This window comes from Eulemur rufifrons, chromosome 28 (assembly GCF_041146395.1).
Source record: "Eulemur rufifrons isolate Redbay chromosome 28, OSU_ERuf_1, whole genome shotgun sequence".
NCBI classification, from domain to species: Eukaryota; Metazoa; Chordata; class Mammalia; order Primates; family Lemuridae; genus Eulemur; species Eulemur rufifrons.
Genome location: NC_091010.1, coordinates 66,597,901 through 66,621,076, shown reverse-complemented (window position 1 = coordinate 66,621,076; position 23,176 = coordinate 66,597,901). Strand labels below are relative to the sequence as shown.

At 42.8% G+C, this 23,176-nt stretch overlaps 1 protein-coding gene across 1 annotated transcript in view; it reads left to right on the top strand.

The window, feature by feature from the left end:
* Positions 1-23,176, top strand: part of ADAM12 (ADAM metallopeptidase domain 12) — a 283,849-nt gene that overhangs the window by 15,789 nt on the left and 244,884 nt on the right. The window contains exon 2 of the mRNA XM_069460546.1: positions 22,532-22,629. Coding sequence (XP_069316647.1) covers positions 22,532-22,629 — 98 coding nt within the window. The remainder of the gene's footprint in view (positions 1-22,531; positions 22,630-23,176) is intronic.

Below are 23,176 nucleotides of genomic sequence, written 5' to 3'. Positions count from 1 at the left end.
GCTGAGATCATGAAATAGTGAAGTAGGTTATCAAAGGAATAATGAAATTCGTGTTTCTGAAGACTTTTTAGTATAAATAACAACTGGGTGGCCTGACTAGTTATAGTCCTGGGAAAGTAGACTACAAGATCTATTTAGGTTCCACAAATCAGCATGCTCATTCACTTCCTGTTTATCCTGTTTAATGACATATGTAAAATGTATGTATACACACATGCATACCATATACATTTATGTACATGTATAAAGAAATCTGGGTTGGATTCCCTAATATTAAGGATTTTATGTCCATGTTCATAAGAGATACTGGTCTGAGATTTTTCTCTATATGTTCTTGTCTGGCTTTGCTATCAGGGTTATGCTTGACTCATACTAAAGAGTTAGGAAATTTCTCTCCACCTGTATTTTGTGAAAATGTTATTGTAAGATTGTTATTTCTCAAATGTTGGATGGACATTTCCTCCATGTAGCCATCTGGGCCTGGAGGGTCAAAAAATATGTCCATGTCATCTGAGTTAAATTTATTGGCATAAAATTTTTCATAATTTTCTTACCGTTTAATGCCCTCATTATCTGTAATGATGTCCTCTTTAATTCCCAAAATTGATAAATCATGTTTTTCTCTTATTTCTTTCATCTTCTTAGGAATTTAACAACTTTATCAATGTTTGCAAACAAACAACTTTGATTTCAAAGATTTTTTGTTTTTTATGTAATTGATTTCTGCTCGTTATTGCTTTCCTTCTACCTTGTCTTTGATCTGCTCCCCTTTTAGCTGCTTTTGGTGGATCCTTAGACTATTAACACAAAAAATTCTCACTTTCTGGTATGGTATTTGGACATAAACATATCTCTGTAAAGTACTCCTGTACATTTTCATTAGGATTTATTTTCATTACCATTAGTTCAAAATATTTTTTTAAAATTCTTTTGTAATTCTTTGACCTGTGCCTTATTTTAGAAGAGTATTTTTTTAATTTCCACATATTTGAGAATTTCAAGTTATCTTTTTGTTAATTTCTAATTTCATTTTCTTATAATCAGAGAATGTATTCTTCATGATTCTGATGTTTACATTTGTTAGAGGCTTGTTTTACCCTCCAGCTTAGAGTCTATACTGATGGATATTCCATGAGTGGTTGAAAGGAATGTGTATTCTGTAATTTTTGGATGAGATAGTGTTCTGTAAATGGCACAGTTAGTTGATGGTGTTATCAAATCTTACCTAGGTTACTAACTTATTTACCATTTCTACCAATTATTGGTAGACGAGGAAAACCTTTAACTAAAGGTGTCAGTTCATCTATATATCCTTTCAGTTCTATCATTATCTTCATGTATTTTGAAATTCATTTTAGGTTTATACACATCTAGGATTATTATGTCAAATTGATGAATTGACCTGTTCATCATTATGAAATTTCTTCTTTATCTCTGGTAGTAATTCTTGTCTTGAAATTTACTTTGACTGGTATTGTTATAGCTACCCCAGCTTTTCTATGCTTAGTGTTTGCAAGTGTATGCATGGAGCATCTGGTTTGGTTTTTTTTGCTGTCAATATGTCTATTTATCCTTAAAGTGCATTTCTTGTAAATAGCTTATATTGACTTTGCGTTTTAATCCATTCTGAGAGCTGTTACCTTTTAATTGAAATGTTTAATCTCATTACATTTAATTATTCATATGAGGAATTAAGTTCATTATAATAGGATTTTTGGTTTTTTTCCTTTTCCTGTTTTCTTTTGGACTGAGTAGTTTGTGTTCTGTTTTCTTTTTAGTTGTAGTTCTAAGTTTTATTACTATATTTTAGTGGTTGCCATAGGGATTAGAATATGTACCTTTAACTTCTAAAGTTATAGGAAGGAACATGCGTCCTGGTGTGAAATCCAGAAAGACTGCCTGAAGCTAATGTGGAACCAGTGTCTTCAGTAGTTCTATAGTTTTTTTACATTTAAATCATCCAACCTTCTTGCTTTAGTTTTATAGAGACACCACGAATCCATTTCTTTAGAGATGGCTGAGTTGTGACCACTGTTTTGTTTCAGTGGATTTGAAATACTACCTCGATCACATTCTAACTCGTTATACACTTTGCTTACTTTCATTCACTTCTGTTGATCTCTGTCCCTGTACTTGTATCGCCTGCTTAATTATTACTACTTGGTAACTCTAATGTCTGGTAGATCTAAGCCATTTGTAATAATCTTTAAGAATTTTTTTGTACCTTCCTGATTATTTTCCACGTAAACTTTAGAATCTAGAAGAAATCACAATAACTGAGTAGGATTACAATTAAAATTGCAGGGTAATACAAAGAGGAGTAAGCACCTTCTGAAACGTGTGCTCTGTGTTGCAATTTGCCATCCAAAGGCAATTAAAATTGACAGGGTGCCTGGGCTCTTCTCGCTCGTCCATCCTCCCAGCAGGCTAGCCCTGCATGTTTTCCTAGGGAACAAACATGTCCTACTATGCAGGCCCATTGACATGTCAGGGAACCAACCTTAGAATCATGGGGTGGGGAAATGGGGTCCATCTCTTGAGAGGAAGTTGTGTGTTTAAATCTTAACCCAGATTAGGGAAATTTTCAGCCATTATCTCTTTAAATATATTTTCCAGCCCTTTTTATCTTCTCCTTCTGAAATTTCTGTTATGCAAAGGGGTCTCTTGATGGTGTCTTATAATTCTCATTGGCTTTCTTCATTCTTTTTATTTTTTTCTTTTTGATTCTCTGACTGAATAATTTCAAATGTCTGTCTTAAAACTCACTGATTCTTTTTTCAGCGTGCTCAAGTCTGCTATTGAAGCTTTCTGCATATTTTAGCCATTGTATTGTTGATCTCCAGAATTTCCATTTTTAAATTTCTACTTCTGTCAAAATTCTTATTTTGTTCATGTATTTTCCAAATTTCTTTTAATTTAACTGTGTTTTTATAGTTCACTGAACTTCTTTAAGAGGATTGTTCTGAATTCTTTGTCTATCGTTTTATAGATCTCCATTTCTTTAGAGTTCATTGTTGAAGCATTGTTAAGTTTCTTTTGGAGTTGTGCTTTCTGAGTCTTTGAAATTTTTATGTACTTGCATTAGTGTCTGAATTAGGGAGAAAACCATGTATTCTGGCTTTTACAGGTGTTCTTTGGTAGGAATAGACCTTCACTATTTAGCCTGTAATTTTGGGTGACCCAGCTGGTAATGACCCTGGGCAGAAGTTACTTTCAATTCCTAGATGGCTGGATTGCTGCTTTTGCTTTGATTTAGAATAGGGCAGCTGGCTGGGCTCTGGTGTATGGTGAGAACACTGGCTGAGCTCTGCAATCAGGAAGAGCTACTGGCTGGTCACTGCAATTGCCTCTGATCAGGCCAAGCCATGGGGTGTATTCCTTGGCCAGGTGGTACTGCTATTTGAGTTCTGCAGTTGTACGGGCTATAGGAGGTTAGGTGGAATTGGTGCTCAGGCTGAAGGGACTAGCTGCTGTGCTCAATAAAAATGTATGTTTGGGGTTTGCCTTCTTGCCCAGGCAGGGTCTTGGGGGGGTGGGCTTTGAGGCTGAAAAACATGCTGTTTAAACTCCTGGATGTGTCAGAACTAGCACCTGCTCTTTGTCAAAATGCACAGTGGCAGGTGTCTCTCTCTTCCCAGGTGGGGCCTTGGGGTAGAGTCCAGGGCTGGGCCTGGAGGCTGGCTGCCTAGGGATTTAAGGCATGCAGAACTTTCCACTACTTCTGGGAACTTCTGGGACCAATTTGGCTTTGCAGGTTGGCTGTGCTGTTGGCTGGTACCTCTGATTGGACACTGCCACTGGCAGGTACACAGAACTATCACCAATATCTATGGTCCTGGTTTCTGTGGGCTCTGCCTCCTTTGTTTCTACCTGACCCCAGGTGGTCTTATTCATACCATTACTCCCTGCATTCCCCACAAGGTGATACCTGGAGTGGGCTTCCTGGGAAGCATCTCAGAATGCTAGGGAAGCTGGATATCTGCTTCTGGTTCTCCCTTCCCACTGCAAAAATCATGGACCCTGAGGAATCCTCCATGTGGTGCCATGCCAAAAGAGGATGGGGGAAGAGGCAATGTGGTCAAAGTGAGATCATTGCTCCTTTTCTTCCAGTGTGGTCTTCACTCATTTCTGTAGTCTACACAGGTCTCGCAGGTTTATTCCCAGCTTGGGATTTTTACCAATGTGTTCTGATCTGTGGATAGTCGCTAGCTGAACTTTCTGTGTAGGATAACATAGCCTGAAACCTATTCTGCCATCTTTGCCCATTTCTCTTTGTTTACAATTGACCTTTCTCCCAGTTAGGACTTATCAGAGATTTAGATAGGTATGTGGTCTATCAGAAGAATTCAGTCTTGAAGTTGTTAAATCTATTACTTTTATTTATGGCTTCTAATTTAGTAATTTCTGCTTTTATTAACTGCTTTCCTTAATTTTTATTTTAATTTTGGGGGGTTTTCTTGGTTGTTAAATGCTTAGTTCATCTATGTTCATATTTTTTTTGATGATAAAAGCATTTAGAACTGCACATTTTTCTGTTAGGAAATTTTTGGATGTGTAAACTTTTTTTTTTTTTTTTTTTTTAGAGATGGGGTCTCAGTCTGTCACCCAGGCTGGAGTGCAGTGGCACAATTAATTATAGCTTACTGTGTAAATTCTTTAGAACAGAATTTTAGGAGTTTTCTACCTTTTAAAAATTCTGCGCTTTTTTTTTCCTGTGGGGAGTTGCTGTTTGAAAATTGACATAACTCTTGTGGTACAGATTTTCTGTGAACTACTCTGAATTTCAAGACCAGTACAACTTTTAATATAACTATGTGAAAAGCTTTAATCTCTCTATTTTACCACCTCCTCCAAAATGCAATGAATGTAGACTTAGAATTTCATTGATTGAATATCTTTCCTATGTATTTTTCCAAAAAAAATTTTACTGCTGGTTACATGAAATCCTGCTCTAGTCAATTCCCATGGCATTCACTAGAAGACTTTTGTCAAATTTACCCACCTCCAAAGTCTCTAGTCCCATGGACTTTGTTTTTGAATAACCAACTAGTTTGTTCTCAGGCACTTCTGAGTCCTCCACTCTCCCACCTTCCAGAACACAGGATCCTTAGTTATTTGACAGCTGAGGCTTGGTGGAGGGTGGGAGACAACTTAATTTTTAGAAAGTTAGCATTATTGTGGGATTTTTACAGGGCTTTGACACTAATAAAAATGACTCCTGGAACCCCAGTCCTACGTTGTTGGAACCCCAAGCAGCCAGGCAACAACCCACAAATCTACCATCATTTTCCAGATGAAGACTGTAAGCTTGAGAAGGGCAAGTGACTTGTGCAGAGATGAACACCAAACTAGTGAAGGAAAGTGGAATCTTATGGAGGTGCATAGATGAAATGTCAATGAAAAAATAAGTCTAAGGAAAAAAAAGGAAATATCTTTCCCTTTCACAAAAAGTTTATCACTAGAAAGACTTTTGAAATATGCCATTTCAAATTTAAATTGGTTAATTTCCTTTAAAGGTGTGGAATTAACTGTAAACGTGATTCCACTTGCCAAGGTTAAGACATGAACTTGTAGACTTGTGAAAGGGGCACTACCCCCGGCGAATGTGCTTCCCAAAATAAAGGCAGCTGGAGGCCTGCCGTTGACTGTTTGTGCCAGTGCAGTCAATTGGTTACAGAAAGGCATTTTCCCTTCTTTTTAGGTACCCTGGAGGGTTCATTACGAACTCTTCTGAAAGATACTTGAGCAGGGCCAGCCTATAGCTGGATTCCATTAGCTCTGTTCACAAACAGTGGTTAGCATTAGAAGAGTCATAAATCTCTTATTTACTTCATTTTGCTATCAGAGGCCCTCATATAACTCAGCTCTTTAATATACAGGTTGAGATACTCAGCAAATTAAGTGGGGGAAAAAATGAATAACGTAAACAGTGTTTTCCATGTTTATCATTGAGTGCCTATTTGTACACGTTGATTTCTCAGCCCTGTTTCAACATGCTTTCCCTTTAACCTCTGTCCCTTGGGAGGCCACCCCTGGCTCCCCTCTCTCCACAGCATGGTAGTCATCCTCCCTGGGTGCTCTGTCTTAGTGTGACACTGTTGTCTTCCACATGGATACTATAAAATCTTTCAGATCTGGACATGTGACCTCTACTTCTCAATTGCAAGGACCTGGCCTGGCACATAGCAGGTGCTTTAATAAAAGCTGGCAGATTACAATACATTGCGAGCTCTTTGCTGTCGGAGTTCATGTTTCTAGTCATAGGGTGTTACACACATTCCAAGATGGGGAGTGAGTGGCAATTCCCTTTGAATCTGTGAGCTGTGTTCGGTATTTAAGAGATGCTCACATGCTCCATGGATGGGGAGGAAGGATGCTCTGGAGCAGTGGGGATTGCAGAATGGAGATGCTCTCACAGCAAGAATAGCCTTTGTGCTTTTATTTTTAGGGTGGTGGCCAGAGACTGTTGGCTCAAAGACCAGGGTCTCTGAGATCACTGGTCGACCAAATGGCCTGCATTGAAATCAGCCCCTTGCAGTTTGTTTTGAAACGCACATGATTTCACCCCCATCCCGAATCAGGATCACATCTCTGCCGTGGTGGCGAGACCTTGCTTGTTTATCCAATTCCTTAAGTGATTATATGTATAGCGACATTGACCAGCTGTGGGCTAAGCACTCTGTGCAGTACCAGGTTTCCCAAAGTGGTGGTGTTTGAGAACTACCTTCATGACTGTTGTATAGGTGTATATCACCTGTGCTATTATTTAAATAATTTTTCTTAATTTATCTTAAATTTTCCTTTAAGTCAATATACACATCTTGCATAAATTTATTTAAGGAAATCATACTTCTGTATTAGAAATAGAAGGCCAGTGTCACATGATATAAATACTATGAAAAGAAATTGAAGTACAGCAAAACAATGTCATTAGAATTCAGCCAGACAATAGTGTCTCTTGATGTTGCTGAACCGGAGACCTGTTGCCTTTGTGAGAAAGGGGTAGGTAGCCAATGGCTGGGGAGGTTTTAGGCCTGTTGTACCAAATGGACTTTGTCCTAGTTGGAAGTCTTGACAGGGAACTGAAAACAGAAGAACATGGTCCTCTCTCAACCTAAGGGCCTCTTGCATCCAGCCAGCTGAGGGGGGCCGGCCCTTTGAGGGGCGCTGCTGGGTGTTGGGTTCTGAGAGACTGGAGGCCTGAGGTCTTCGGTGAAGGCTGCGGAGCAACTTGGTGAGCTTCTGTTTGCAGCAGAGGGGATGGGGCCAGAGCCTTCCAGTGACCCTCGAGTACTTCTGGAATCCACTCCCTGGGTGTGAGTTCAAAGGCCAGGTGAGGGCTAAGAGCTGGAATTGGGGGATATGTTGATGACACCAGAAGCCAGCTAGAGTCTTTGGGGATTTGGTGCCTCTCTCTGGAGACCAGGATGCAGGGAAAGAGTGCACAGGTGGGAGCGTTGTCTTGTTAACAAGGAGGTTGGTGATCTGTTCCTGGATCTTGGACCCAAGCCATCAACTAGGGAGCATTTTCATGCATGTCACTTGACAGCTTCAGAACCTTGTCCCTCTCTATTACATCCATTGAACACATTTATTTAGCATGTGGTAGGTCCCAGGTGCTGTGCCAGGAGCTCAGAGGAGAGGAAGGAGAGGAAGCACAGCCCCTCTCTCGAGCGGCTCCCTCCATGTGGCCAGGTAGTAACCACATGCCATGCACTGGCTCCATGTCAGGAAAGGGACACGGTGCTCAGAGGGCTGGAGTGGGAGGGAATTGCTTCTTCCTGGAGGCTTCAGACAGGCATCTGCTGTGCCTCAAGCATGCAGGGTGGTGACTGCCAGTGAGTCTGAGAACCAGCCCATCTGTGAAAATGGGGACCCCATAGATTTGGGTGGCGCTGGCAGAAGACAGAGCTGCCAGGAGTTAGTCACAAGCAGACCACGTCTGGTGAGGTTGAGATGGCCATGGGGAAGCCAGGGGACAGAAGGGAAGGGTTGGGGGGCGGGGGGAGACAGGTTGCCTGGCACTAGCTTTGGGCTGAGCAAGTGGGGTCTGGCCCTCAGGCCCGAGAGCGCTGCCCTTGGGCACCTCTCTGCTGCAGCCCAGCTTCCCTTGAAATCCTGGCCGTGGCCTCCCTCCAGCCCCACTCATCTAACTAAAGCGACTGATTTGGGCACACGGGGTAGGAGGGCCCAGACTGAGGGGAGACCAGCGTGAGCACAGCCGTCAGCGTAGGAAAGGGTGCAGGTGGCAGGGGGTGGGGACAGGGTGCTGGGCACCTGCCTGCAGCTCAGACCGCAGTGGCTCTGGCTGTGAGGTGACCACGGCTCTGCCCAGGGCCAGAGCGGTGCACCCTGGCAGGTGTCCGGCTTCCCAACGCGCACTTCCCCCCACCGTCCTCCCTCAGTATGGGGTGAATAAAACCTCTAGCGGCATCTTTGTGCACCTGTGTGGGGAACCTGTTGTGTAAACTGTAAAGTGCCTGGCAGCTGGGAGGCACCCAATACAAGGTGGCCGTTTATAACACACGCAGACGTCCCTGCGCGTGTGGGTCCCTACAGAAAACCCTCCAAGGGATGAGCGGAGCCCAGCTCTGGGGCAGGAGTGTCCTAGTGCGGTGGTGGGGGGTGGGGCAGAGCAAGTCCAGCCGTGAGGGAAACACCCAGGCGGCTGTCACTCTCCACTGGGCTAAATTCCACCCCGTCCCCCTTTCTGCCAGTCGGCCTTGTAGAGAACTTGCTTCACTCGGGCTTTGGCCGACTGTGTGTGTGGGTGTGTCTTTTCACGAGGAGAGTTTCTCTCCATGTGGCTCTGATTTATGCTGATACCGTCAAGTTGAAAAATATAAATTGCATTATTCCACAGAAAATCGATGTGGTGATTTCTCTGCTCCCCACCCAGCACTTGTCATGAAGAGTAATCTTTAGGGCACACGGGAGAAGTTAGTGGGGTTCCGATGTGTGCCAGTGTGTGTGCCCTGCTTTCTTCTAGCTGTTTCAATTTTTCCATTTTCTTCTTGGGAATAGGGAGGGTATTGAAATATTTACAAGAATATCACTGGCCAGCCAGTGGCGAACACCATCTGCTCACTCATGGATTGAAGCTGTGTCTACATGCTATCACATAGTTGGCGGAAACATGAAAAAGAAAGTCTACAAAGTATATGACTTCTTGACGCTGAAGATAAAGTATCTCTATTTCAATAGTTTTCAATTTTCATTTAGAAATTCCTTTTGGGGAAAACCACTTGAGAGAGCAAGCCAGCATGCCTGAGTGGGCTTGTACACGGACGAATTGATTATGTAAACTTCTTTTAAATAGCAGAGGTGAACACGATAGTCTTTGTATTGTTAAAGATTTGACATTAAAGAGTTTTCCTGCATGGAAAAGAAACTCAGAATTGTTCAGAATGTAAGGGACTTACTTGAAAAGTTCATTAACATGGGAGTTACCACCGTTGATAATTTCATTTGAATATTTAGAGGAGAGCTTCCTCTTCACATAAGGAGTTATGTAAATATTTGGCTTAGAGAGGGTATATTTGGATTTTCGTCCCTTATTATAACAATGGCATACTAACCAGGCATCCCTGGCAGTGGCCCCCTCATAAACTTAGCTTTCTTTTAACCTATTTTAAAAGCAAATAATTTCGGTATTGTGGTCTGCTGCAAACATCATTTGTAGTTTAGCCAGGATATTATTTGAGAACTGCAAAGCTCTCTAGGTATTACATCGTATATAAACCATGTGTTAGAAAGATATAAATTCAGTTCTGAAATATTTGAGAGACTGCTTTTGGCTTTCAATCTGTGCCAAACATGTGCTTTGGTGACAGATGGAGTCATGTGGGCCCCTGAATGAAACACTTTATTGTGTGTAGACTTTGTCTTCCAGCAGTTGGGTTGGAGAAACCGGGAGATGAAGAGGATCCAGTTGCTAAAGAGGTGTGTTCTCAAGTGAGCATAAAACCCTTTTTTTCCCCCCCTTCAAATATGTCATTGGGTTATTTGGTCTCAAATTCCGTGCCATAGAAAATACTGCCGTATGCTCTGAATTGATGTAGAATAATTAACTTTAAGGCATCTTCATATTAACTTCAAAGTTTGAAACTAGAACATTTTCCTAAGAATTTATCGAAACTTTTTGGCTTTGTGGGCCTGTAAACTATTTAAGGAAGCCTGGATCTAGGATTGCCAGAGAAAGCAGAGGACTCGAAGTTAAATCTGAATTTCAGATAAACAATATTTTTGTTAATGCAATTATGTCCTCAATATTGCATGGGACATACTTATCCTAAAAGTTATTAGTTGTTTATCTGAAATTTAGATTCAACTGGAAGTCCCATATTTTTATTTTGCTAAATCTTGAAACTCCACCAGTTCATCCCAATTTATTGTCTGCTGTCATGAACAGTGGACTGTCAAAATTCCTCAGTGGTGAGGGCTTTGTGTGAGTCTGCTGGTCCACATGGCATAGAGATGAAGGCTCAGCCCAGTCTTCCCATAGAATAAAACAGAATGTTCTTTCAGAACAAAGAAGACACAGCTCACATCCATTGCATTTCTGATTGGTCTCCAGTTTAATCTTTGTTCTCCCCATATATGTCCGTTTCCCCGTCTTGCGATCGTCTCTGTGTTGAGCAGGCACAGTGGGGATGCGAGGGGAGAGCTGAGAATGGGCATACTCGGGCCACTTCTCTCTAAGAAGCCTTCCCCTCCCTCCACCGTCCTCGTGCATGTGGATGCCAGATCCTACCCGTTCAAACCCTGGAATAATTGGCATCCCCTTGGTGAAGACTTCCTGGGCCATCTCGACTGCGATTGGGTTTTCTAGCCCAACTCTGATCCCTCTCAAAGGCTCTTCGCTTTCAGTCTTTACTAGACTTTAGGCTCTCCCCGAAGGCAGCATCCCATCTAATTTCAGAAAAGAACATTTAGAAGCCTGGCAGATTAATTGACACTCAGGAAAGTTTTCCTTTCTTTTCTTTTCTTCTCTCCATAATGGTAACTTCTAATTGAGCAAGACCAGGTATACCAGGTACTAGGACAAAGGCTTTCTGCAAGTCATCTCCTTTAATTTTGTCAACTACCCCAGGGGTTAAGCAGCCTGTACTGCATTGTATACATTAGAAAGGGCCTCCCTTTGGTGAAGGGCAGAGCCGAAGCTGTCCTTGATTCACTTGGAGGCCTGAAATGCTGTTTGCCGTTAGCCTGCGCCGCCGCACCTCTCTGAGCAGCAGAAGAGAAATCGCCACTGGATGTGTCACTCCCGGCCTCCACTCTTACGGCAAGACTTAGGGTGACTCAGATGTTTGTTTTGGAGATAAACCTGTTTAATATTCTTAACACAAAGTTTCATATAAATACATTAGGAAAAATAGACCAGTTAAAAGTTGGCAATAGATATGAGCAAAGAATCCCCAAATTAAGAAATAAAAAACTGGTAAAAATATGAAAATTCAACCTCAGTGATAAATAAATGCACATTAAAACAACAAAGAAATTTTTTCTTTATAAATGGTCAAATACTTAGAGGGCTTTCTCTTTTCTATTGGTACATAGTATTTTACATATTTATGGGGTACATGTGATACTTTGAGAACATGCAGTATTTGTTATTTGGGTTATTTTACTTAATGACTTCCAGTTCCATCTGTGTTGCTGAAAATGCCATGATTTCATTATTTTTTTTTGCAGCCAAATAGTATTCCATTGGGTATATATACCACATTTTCTTTATCCGTTTGTCCATTGATGGACATGTCGGTTGACTCTATCTTTGCTGTTGAGAGTAGTGCTGTAATACACATGTGAGTGCAGGTATCCCTTTGACACACAAAGTTCTTTTCCTTTAGGTAGATGGCCAGTAGTGGGATTGCTGGATTATTTTGGTAGTTCTATTTTTAGCTTTCTGAGAAATCTCCCTACTGTTTTCCACAGCGGTTGTACTAATTTGTATTCCCATCAGCAGTGTGTGAGTTCCCTTTTCTCCACATCCTTGCCAGTGTCTGTTATTGTTCATCTTTTTAATAATGGCCACTCTAACTGGGGTAAGATGATATCTCATTGTGGTTTTGATTTGCATTTTCTGGATGAGTGATACTAAGTACTTTTTCATCTACCTGTTGGCCATCTGTATGTCTTCTTTTGGGAATTGTCTATTCATGTCCTTTGTACAGGGCTTTCTCTTTATAATGACTGGCTACTGAGTTGTCAGCCTGCCAGCTACCTGGTCATTGCTGAATGAAGGGCAACCAGGCACATTTCAGATCCAGCAGAGAGGAGGAGGGAGGCCTGCCCACTCCCCAGCCCTCCATGCTGCCTCGGGCATTCTTAATGAAAGGGGAGGCCACGGTAACTTGCATTGATGACCTGTGCTGTGCCAGGTGAGCAGAAGCTGAAAGAAAAGATTGGCACCTGGATGACACATCAAGTGCTAATTTTACACAGGAATAAAAATCCATTTAGAAGAATTAATGTATTAGTGTGGATTTTAAACCAAGGTAACACATAACCCACAAAGCTCTTGCACTGATGAGATACCTGTTGACTACTACAGGATGGGGCTAGTTCTCTTCTCTGTGGGAATAGATCAAATAAAGCTGGGTATGTTGGGAGAAAATTACTTAAAAGTTCCTAAATGGAACAATTTTCTTTTTTTAGCTTTCTCTGTGTAAGATAAAGCAAGGATGTTAAGACTGTTAAGCACCTTCTAATTTGAAATGCTGAGAACAAAAGAATTTATCAGAATTATTAAAAATGCTGCTAGGTCAATCTATGTGCCTAATAAATATTTGCCAAATTGAATAGAATTGAACTTTCTCCAGGGCTCTAATTCTGTGTTATAATAGTTAGGCTTATCCTGTTGGACTATTTAAATTAGGATTCCCCGTTTGGGTCCTCCCAATTCAATGGCCAAAATCAACAGCTAGAAAACTACAGGTTGTGAAAATCCTGTTGGCTTCTACTTCCAGATAGTCACACTTGACCGTTGGTCATTGTGGTGAGGCAGGCGTTCCCTAACTTGATAACATGGATCACCCAGTGCTTGAAGGTCCCATCTTACTCCCTGTCTTGCCTGTTCCCCAAGCCACAGGAGTCCCTACAGTTGAGTACCCAGCAGGTGGGGGAGGGACATGAAGCATAGGACATGCCCCTGTTGTCTTCTGGAATCTGAATATATTTTCCCATATATAAATACATGAGGCTTCAGGTCTATAAACTATTACCTGAGTTACGACTCAAAGTGCATTTTTCTCATAAAGAAAATGAAATGTTCTGAACGGCAGCAATGAGAGTCAACTACGTGGGTTAAAAAGCATTTGAGAGTGAGCCTTCAAGAACTGACCCAGTCTGCAGAAAATGCATTTCAAATTCAGATCATCAGCCCATGCTTGCTTATTTCTGGTGCGCAGCCAGGTATGTGCTGAGGTTGGCTTTCCCTTGACTGGCATGACAGGTACACATTCTTTGGTAGAGAAGGAAATGTCAGGCTGCTGTGATGACAATTTCTATTATGGTCCCTTAGTTCTCTGTTTTGATCTTAATTTGGCTTCTCAAGCTTTCCTGCTGGGTGGATAATGAACAAAATGTTTTAGATGAGGACTCTGGTTCACTTGGCAGTCCCTTCTCATTAAAAATAAGCAAATGAAATTCTGGCTTATAAGTAAGGCTCATATTGGGTTTGGTTCTGTGCATCAACCTACAAGGGCCTGGAAGTTGCTGGATGAGCTAAAAAATCAGTCACCTGTCAGAACTTCCAAGATGAGAACCAAGCCCTGGACTCCCATCCCTATGTCCTCATGAGCACCGCAAGGCCATGAAAGTTTTTTAATTTGTTGACAGTAATTCATGGAACAAATGCTTGTCTGCACAAGAAGATACAAGATTGAATTTGGCAGACAAGGCCCCTGCCCCTTGGTATTCCCATTTTTGACTATGAGGGCAGGGTGGTGAAGACAAAGAGGTAAATAAATAAGACTGGATACTAATAAGTATTAAAGGAACAAAATGGGTTGAGGGCTGGGGAGCACCTTGGGCTGGGAGGAAGGGATTTAAGTAGGGCAGCTTCTTCGAGGGGGTAACGTTGGAGCAGAGACTTGAAGAATAAGGTTTGGGGACATGCAAAGGTTTGAGGGCAGAGTCTTCTAAGCAGAGAAGCACAGCAAAGGACACAAGGTAGGACATTGCTGGGCATTTTAAAGGGTCAGATGGATGTCAGTGTGGCGACAGTAGAGAGAGCAAGACGGTGCTATCAGGAGATGAGATTCCAGGACTTAGGAAAAAAATTTCAATTTTATTGCAAGTGTGTCCTGGCCAGAATGATTATTTACCATGTAGTAGGATTAGGAGCACAGACCCTACAAGTTGTCTGTATGAGTTGTCCTCCCGGCTTCATGATTTGTGTCACCCTGGACACGTCGTGTAAGTTCTCTGTGCCTCAGTTTTGGCATCTATTAAATGGAGATGAATTTCAAAGGGTTTTTGTCAGGTTTAAACAAGTTAAGATTAGAACAGGAATTGCTTACATAGCAATTGCTGACTTAGCATTCACCACTGTAATCAATATCTATTGATTATGTAATTTCCACCCAACACTGCATTTTTGCCCTGGGAATAGTTCTCATTTATCCATTCTTCTTTGGGCTTCATACAGTTCATTCTCAGGGAATGTTTCCAATCTGAGTCAGATTTACTCTGCTTAAAAGCCCTAGAATGGCTCCCACTGCCCTCAGATAACATCCTGTGTCTGCCTTGGAAGGCCTGCTCCAGCCTGGGCCCGGTCTACCGCTGACATCTCCTCCTCCTCTGCCTCCGGCTGCTCACTCTGTGTTAGCCACGCTGACCACGCGGATGCTCCTGGAACCAGGACGCTCTCTGCTGCCTTAGGGCCTTCACGGTCACGTTCTCCGGATGGAAAACCCTGCCATCCATCCTCGTTCTTACCAAACGTCCTCTCCTTCAAAATTGGGAGAGGTTAGAACCTGCAGATGAGGCGGCTGTCCAAAAGTAGCCAGTTAAGAAGTAGGAGAGTTTTTAGAAAACAAAAGGGCAAAACCAAAGCACAAAACACTCAATCGGAGCTGTTGACTATGGGCAGTAAAAACAGGATTGTGTCACAGAAGTCACCCAGCCGCGTGGCTTACGCAGGAGCGGGGTGAATGGTGGTGGTATTGATGAGACATGTATGGTAGAAAGTGTTTTGGTTTTTTGGCTGGGGGATGAAGATGGAAAAAAAACTTCTGATTTTTAAATTACTATTTCTACTAGATATTATAACACAGACCGTGCTCAGATATACACGGCTGGATGGGAAAATACTGATTTAGGCAGCACCAGCTAAAAAATTGAATTCTCTGGGGATCAGTGAGGGTAGGGAGGGAAGATGGCCAAGAGCTGACGCTTGGGGGCGTTCACAGGGCAAGACCTGGGCAGAGAAGTGGGAGAAACGCAGAGCCGTCAAGCACTGCCCCAGCAGGTGTGTAGTGCGGAAGGCGGTCGGCGGTGCCCGCTGATGCAGCAGGGACGTTAGTGCCTCAGAGCGAGCTGGGGCTTCAGTACAGATGCGGAACGGCTGCTTTCTCATTGCTGCTTAATTCTGTTTAGTAAGTTTACAGACAAAATGGGATAAGTTACCTTCTACTCTTGTCCTTTTGTTAACATCCCAAAATTGTTCAGGTATAAATCTTAATTGGTTCCATTTTCCATCTATATCATTTCTTACAAAGCAACTTTGAAGAATTCTGACTCCCTTCTTCCCTGCCCCCGAAAGTGTTACAAAGTGAATGAAATGTGTTTGAAATGCAAAGGGTTTGGGTTTTGCCATTAACTCTGCCATTTATTACGGGACAACTTTGAGAAAAATCTGTACAACTCCTATAGTTTGGTCTCACAATTTGTAAAATGGAATTCATACTGGCTTCCACTGGCCAGCAAAGGGTTATCAAATGTAAGTTAATGCTGCAAATGATTTTGCTCCTGCAGCCGGGAGGCACCGTAGCAGGGGAAGTTATGTTTATGGGTGGTAGAGACAACTTGTGCTCGGGGTATGAATCCATTTGAAACATTTATGGGAAACTATAACTGGCTTTCTTTGAATTTCAAAATGACACATAAAACATCTTTTCCGAACTTTAATTGTGCTATCGTACTTGATTGCTTTTATTTCCAAATGGCTCTGTCCTCTGGCATGCCCAAGGCTGTGTATCTGTGGTGCCAGGAAAACTGTTGGTTTGTCCTCATGCATCCAAATGATGGGGGTTTTTTTAAGCTAACTTTTTCATCATAAAAGTAATATGTGCTGATTATAGAAAAATCAAATACAAAGAAGAAAAACATAATTGATATCCCCAACACTCAAAAAATCCCAGCAAAGAACAACATTGTGGTGTCTGTCTTTCCAATGACTAATTAAAAAACTAAACTAAATGATGTCCACGTACACTTTTGCATTCGTGATCTCACTTAATCCTCTTCCCAGCCCTCTGGGGTGGATGGTGGTCATAGTTTAGCGTGACTCATAAGGACTCAGAGTACCAAAGAATGCAAGTGACTTGCTCAAGATCATGTGTAGCGTGGGCAGAGGCAGGACGTGTCTGCTGATTCAGGACGGTCTGGCTGCTTCCCCCAGACGAGGCTGCAACTTGACAATCTCGCCTGCCAGGGTGGCAGCTGCAGTCCTGGGCTCTGAGAGAATCTGGATTCTGTTTCAATACCGATGTATCGATGTGTTTATGTGACAGTTGCTTAGGGTCACCTTCTCAAACCAAGTGGCAGCTCTCCCTTCTCTACTACCCCTAGACTCTTGTAGCCAATAATGCACAAATTAAGGTTTTATTTCGATTTGTTATGTTTTCTGGAGTACTCTGGAGTACTTGAAAAGGGGCCTTTGGATTGCTTGAGGATCAACTATCTTCACATACCTCTGCCCTTTTATACTCCAGGAAACCTCGTCAGTGAATATTTGATGCTTTTAGCTCGCAGTTGCCGAGTCTTTTCTTCCATCTGAACAAACAGTGATGTCAGAAGAGAGGGGAGTGGTAAACACTCCGGTTTGCTGATACTCGGAGCCCTTGGTGAAAACCAGCCACTAGAGAGCCTATAACTCCTGAATGACATGATTATTCTTGTACGATTCAGATTAAATTTTAAATATTAGTGGTAGCAGACTTTATCTTTACGGATACTTTCAGATTTATAGAAAAACTGCAGAGAATAGTACAGGTGGTTCCCAGGGACCCCACATTCCATTTGCTCTGTTGTTAACGTCTTACATTAGCATTGTACATTTGTTGCAATGAATGGGCCGATATGGACATAGTTATTTTAAATTAAGTTTATACTTTATTCACATTTCCTTGGTTTTTACCAAATGTGTCTTTTCTGTTCCTCAGTCCTATCCAGGACGCCACATTACCTTTAGCTGTGTGTCCCCTTAGGCTCCTCCTGTCTGTGTCAGTATCTCAGACTGTCCTTGTTTTGGATGACATTGATGGTTTTGAGGAGTGCTAGTTAGGTATGTTTTAGGATGCACTTTTTGGGGGATTTATCTCATGATTAGACTGGAGTTATGGGTTTTGAGGAGGACTAGCATAGGTAACAAGTGTCGTTCTCATCACCTCGTGTTACAGGTACACGCTATCCACGTGACTTTATCATTGCTGATGTTGACCTTGACCGTCTGGCTGACAGAGTTTGCCAGCTTTCTCCTCTACACAATTACTTTTTTCAGGTGAACTTTTACCATGGGTTCTTTTGAGGATCCTTGATTTATGTCATTTTAAAATTGCATTACTAATTTCCACTTAAGGAGTATGCAGCTAAAATGTAAGAATGATGTCATTATTTGGTTAAGATTGTGGGCATGAATCTGAACCAGGGAAATATCTTAGCCTTCCTGGGAGCACCACCACCGTATCGCCCTGCAACAAGGAGCTGCTCAGGTAGTCCTGCAAGGTTTTCTTTAGGTCTTGGATCCTGGGGGCTTATAAAATGCTTAACGAGTTCCCAAGGTTTTGTCCCTGGCTGCTTCTGCAGCTCACGATGGCTGCCCCAACATTTTTTTTTCCCCCACTTAGATTTTCAAAGGAATATTTATCTTAATTCTACTTTAAGAGATTGATTCTCCTTTTTAAAGTTCATATAGGTGCTGTTAATAATTTTCTTTAAAGCCAGAACTCTGGGTGTGAGGTTTAAAATTTTCTTTTAACTAGTAATTTCATCAGTTGGTTTTCCCAATGGCCTGCTGGGAGGCTAAGGTGGACCCACGGGTATCCCCCTAAACCCCAGCACTTTCTAATTACCAATGTTGTTGTGACTGTCACACCAATGCTGTGGTCTAGTTATACAAACACTGCCGCAAAGTCTAGGAGCTTGGATTCTGATACCCTAGACTGATTTCAGGCTTTAGTCTTTTTGAAAGCCCTTTACTGCGTTGACTGAGTTGAGCTTCCTGGGCCCAGAGAGGCTCCTGGAAGGCTAGAGTGTGGTTTCCACTTGGAGAGGAAAGACCTCAGTTGCAGACTTTGACAAGGGGCCATAAACCAAGCCAGAGGCAGGTTCTAGGGGCGAGTCAACTTTGCTGGCTTTTCCATAACCTTGAAGGCTTTCGCTGCAAAGGTCACTGCCTGAAGAACTGGGTATATACCTTCCACTTGACCAGCCCTAATCAGTCTGAAGGTGACAAACTCAGATGAGGAGACAAGCGAGGGTCCTGTGGGAAAGCAGAGCTGGTCGTCATAGAAGATAACTGTGTTGGAAACCAAAGTACCTGCTCTGTGTTTTTCACGATGAGACTGAAGCACATTGGCCATTTTATCAAAACAGCAAGCAATGAGTCAGGATACACTGTATCAGAAAACCTAGAAGTTCCTCCCCAGTATAAGCTCTCCACCTTTCTTATTTAGGTAATTGTGAGTTTTGTTGTCCAAATATATGTATGGAAAACAAAATGTATGCAAACTACGTATTTTATAAGGTCATATTTTTTCCCTGGGTTTTCAGGCTTGAATGTATACATCATTCAAGACCCGCTTTTATAATTTACCAATAAGATCACTCCATAAAATACGTTCCGATGTCTCACAGCTGTGTATAATTTATTCTGTCTATCCGTGCAATCGAAATAAAACTTTTATTTGCATCGTCTAAAAGAAATACCAGTGTATAAATAAACAAAGCTCATAAATGGTCTTGTGAGTATAGATACTGCTAAGGGGATATTTTGTAACCAATTAAAAAGCTAAGATAGCTTCATTATCCATGCACACAGATAATACTGTTTTCAGCAAAGAGTGCAGTTACTCAATTTCTTAAAAAGGTTACACAGCATTCTATAAGCGTTGCCCTAGTCTGCCTCCTAAACTCTTAGAATATTTAGAAATAGTCTTCTAGAGGGAAACATTATAGCTAAAACTGCTTTGAAATTAAGATGTTGGAATATGTAGGTGAAAAGGGAAATGTTCAGTGGTTGGGATATTTTGCTTTCAGAACACCACGTATAACTGTGCCTTTCTCTGCCCCCAAGAGCCTTAGAGAAGACAGTTCCGAGGACTAAGGATGTTCCTTGTTTGGTTTGTGCGGCCTCAGCCTGATTATCAAATAAGCCCCACCTGTGCCTCCCCGGCCTCCCCAAAGTCCAGGTGTTGAGTTTCTGTTCCTTGGTCCCCTCACTGTCGGGGCACATGCTAATGGTTTGACGACTAGACCTGGGTTTCTTGCGCAGTTCCCTTTCTCCTAAGATGTGCAGCTTCTCAAGTGAGTTCTGTCAAGTGCAAAGACTTTTCCTCCACCTGTCTGAGGCCTGGGTGAAAATCTTCCCAGACTTCAGCACTGTGGCTAGGATACCCGTGGAAACCGTCCCAGCCTCCGGATGGCTGAGGTGGGTGGTGAGTGACACAGGACTCCCGTTCGAGAACCCTTCCTCTGCCCAGTTTAACAGGCTCTTGGACAATTGGATTTGTGATTAACAACTCAATTTTCACTCAGAACTGCCAGGAGTAGCTTATAATTAAACTGGTTTGTTTATGTGGAGGATATTTTAAAATGCTTGCAATCACCGTCTTGGCAGTTTTAACTGACTTTGCGAGGATTTCAGTAACAGCCTTGGTGACTCTTGGCGTGAGTTTGGTTTTCAGTAGTTGAGGGGAAAGTTCAGGTGGATCTCCAGTTTTCGCTCCATAATTGCTGGTATTTTAAAGCTGCCTTAATGCAGTTGCAATAACATGCCAGCCCTCGTACAGCTCAATTGATTGCACTCTGTACTCCGGCTCTGTGGGAGCTGCGTGGCTGGATCAGAACTCGCTGTTTCCGTCCATTCCAACGTGGGAATCCCATGGGGGCCTGAGCAGGAGACCCGGGTCTTGGCAAAGTTGCGAGAATGACGCTGTCGGAACCAGCTGATGCTGACGTGCCTTTTGAGCATCCGTGTGCTCCCCGGGGCTCCCAGGCTCCGCCTCGCTCGGTGGGCGACGAAAACGCTGGCGCTGCCTCTGCCCCCGAGCTCATCCGCGCTGTCTCTCAGCTTGTCGCTCCCCATCTCCACCCCAAGGGGAAAAAAGGGCTTCCTGGCCACTCGATGGTCACTGTTCTTCATATTTGTAAATTTTGGAATAATGTTTGATTTACGGGAAGATGACAAGTTTCACAGAGTCTCTGTCGTCCTGTTGCATAGCGCTTGTTGCTCTCTGAAACGATGGTCTCATTTGCTTAGTCGTCTCCCTCCTGATAGAAGACTGTACTCCACGAGGGCATCTTTATCTGTGTCCCTCTCTGAGATGCACGGGACCAAGACAGCTGGGCCCTCAAGAGTTGAGGGTCCTGGCAGTGGGGCAGAAGGGGTCCAGGTGACATTAGGGGGCGCTGGCCTGAAGCAGAAAGAATGGGCTTTTTGAACAGAAGCCATCAGGTCTAGAGCCACCTACAAGAGCGCACGTCATGAGGTTAATGAACACCTGTCGAGTGAGTGAGCAAACAGTTAGACCCGCAGCTGGTGCGGGTGGGGGTGCTGGGCTGAGTCTCCCGAGCCTGCTGCGCTACCTTGGAGCACACTGGGGGTGGACTCGGCCTTGGGAGGGGTGGGTTCCGTTAGTCAGGATCTCTGTGCTGCCAGACGTTGCCCCCCTGAAGCCAGGAGAGAGGGACATCTGTCTTTACTCAGATGGCCAATCATTTCCACGTCCAGCCAGCCTCCGCTGATGTCCACGGGTGTCACCGCCTGGAGCCAGCGCCCTCTGCTTGCACTGCCCGCTCCCTCGTCCCTCGAACACAGTTCACCCCTGAAGACAGCTTGTCCTAGCCCAGGGGCCATGTCCTCGTCCCATTACTCAGCCTGTGCTCGTGGTCCCCTCACTGCTTCCTCCCCCGACGTGGCCGAGGGCGCCGGCTCACCCCTCTGCCACCTGACTCGGTTCATCCCTGTTTCCCGTTTGGCCCTTAACAACTGGGGGTTTTAAATGTTTTGTGAGCAGCTTGAGAATGTTTCGAAGAGGCTGTGTCAGACAGTTAATACTCGAGTAGTAATCCTTTCGTAACCTGAATATAACTGCAGACTTCCACATCGAGAATGATAAAATGGTGTGGATTTAAAAGTATTTGGGGAACTGTAAAATGTCTAGGATTAAAATTTCAATACCATTTGTGCCCAATAAATGTGAACTCTTTAGTAACTTAAAACTGTGCTGTTATGACTCAGGTCTGAAAATTATGAGTCCTGGTTGAAGAAATGGTAATAACATGTGAGGCGATTGGGTCCATCCTTTACCTTGAGGGAGACACTGTGGTCGCACCGAATACCAGGGGCCTGACCTCACCGGGGAGCAGCCCCAGAGAAATCGCTGCATTTGCTCAGAAAGTGATACACTCTGCAGAAGAGAAAAATGTTGTACTTTCCATTAGGATTGTTTATGGAAATGGGGCTAAATTGAACCTGTGTCGGAATATTAACTGGTTCAACAGACAGGACCCTAAGAAACAAGATCATATAATAGTTTATTGAATGACTTGATTTTTTTTTTTTTACATAAACCAGTCTAGTCAGTCTGAACTGGAAAATTAATTTTGTCTATAGAGTCACTTACTAAAGCATATAAAATTAGACTCTGTAAGTGCAGAGAGAATTGGCATTGTGTTTAACAGATTCACAGGGACTTAAATAAATGGATTTATTCTTAATACAGCTAAAGCCTTGAGACTTTAATAGAGAGCGGATCTTAAGCATTAATTCATCATTTCAAAAAGTTACTGTTGGTGCGTTTTTGTTGCTTGTTGAAGGGCTGAATTAGGTACCTTAACTGTGATAATCTGATATGTGTTATGTCTTGAAGGAAAAAAATAACTTTTGTTTAAGGTACAAAATTTTAATAGTTAAATTGACAGAATCCGTCAGTTTTAACTTACCATGATTTAATGGATTATAGTCTTTCCCTGGGCTTACTCAACTTCCAGATATTTTCACTGTGTCATTTATGTGATAAGCTTCTGATGTCAAACTTCTCCCAACCAGAATGAAAAATGGAGCTGTTTCCTTTTGATTCAGGGGTGAGCTTGTGGGACCACGGAGGAGCTCATGAAGTGGTCGGTGCCTCCCTTCTGAGTGGAGACCTCTGGATCCCGATGAAGGGCCTCGACTCAAAGGTCAGTTTTTCTTTTCCTTTTTTTCCTTCTCTCAGCTTTCAGACTGAACTTTTAAAATCACATTAACTGCATTCATATTCTTTTATTCAGGTTTTATCTTGACCCATTTTAATGCCAACTTCTTTTTTTTTTTTTTTTTTTTTGAGACAGAGTCTCACTCTGTTGCCCAGGCTAGAGTGAGTGCCGTGGCGTTAGCCTAGCTCACAGCAACCTCAAACTCCTGAGCTCAAGCGATCCTCCTGTCTCAGCCTCCCGAGTAGCTGGGACTACAGGCATGCACCACCATGCCCGGCTAATTTTTTCTATATATATATATTTTTAGCTGTCCATATAATTTCTTTCTATTTTTAGTAGAGATGGGGTCTCGCTCTTGCTCAGGCTGGTCTCGAACTCCTGAGCTCAAACGATCCGCCCACCTCGGCCTCCCAGAGTGCTAGGATTACAGGCGTGAGCCACCGCGCCCGGCCAATGCCAACTTCTTACAAAATGAAAGCTTTATTCTTAAGAGGGTAAAATATGAACCAATTTTGAGGCAGTTCTGATGAAT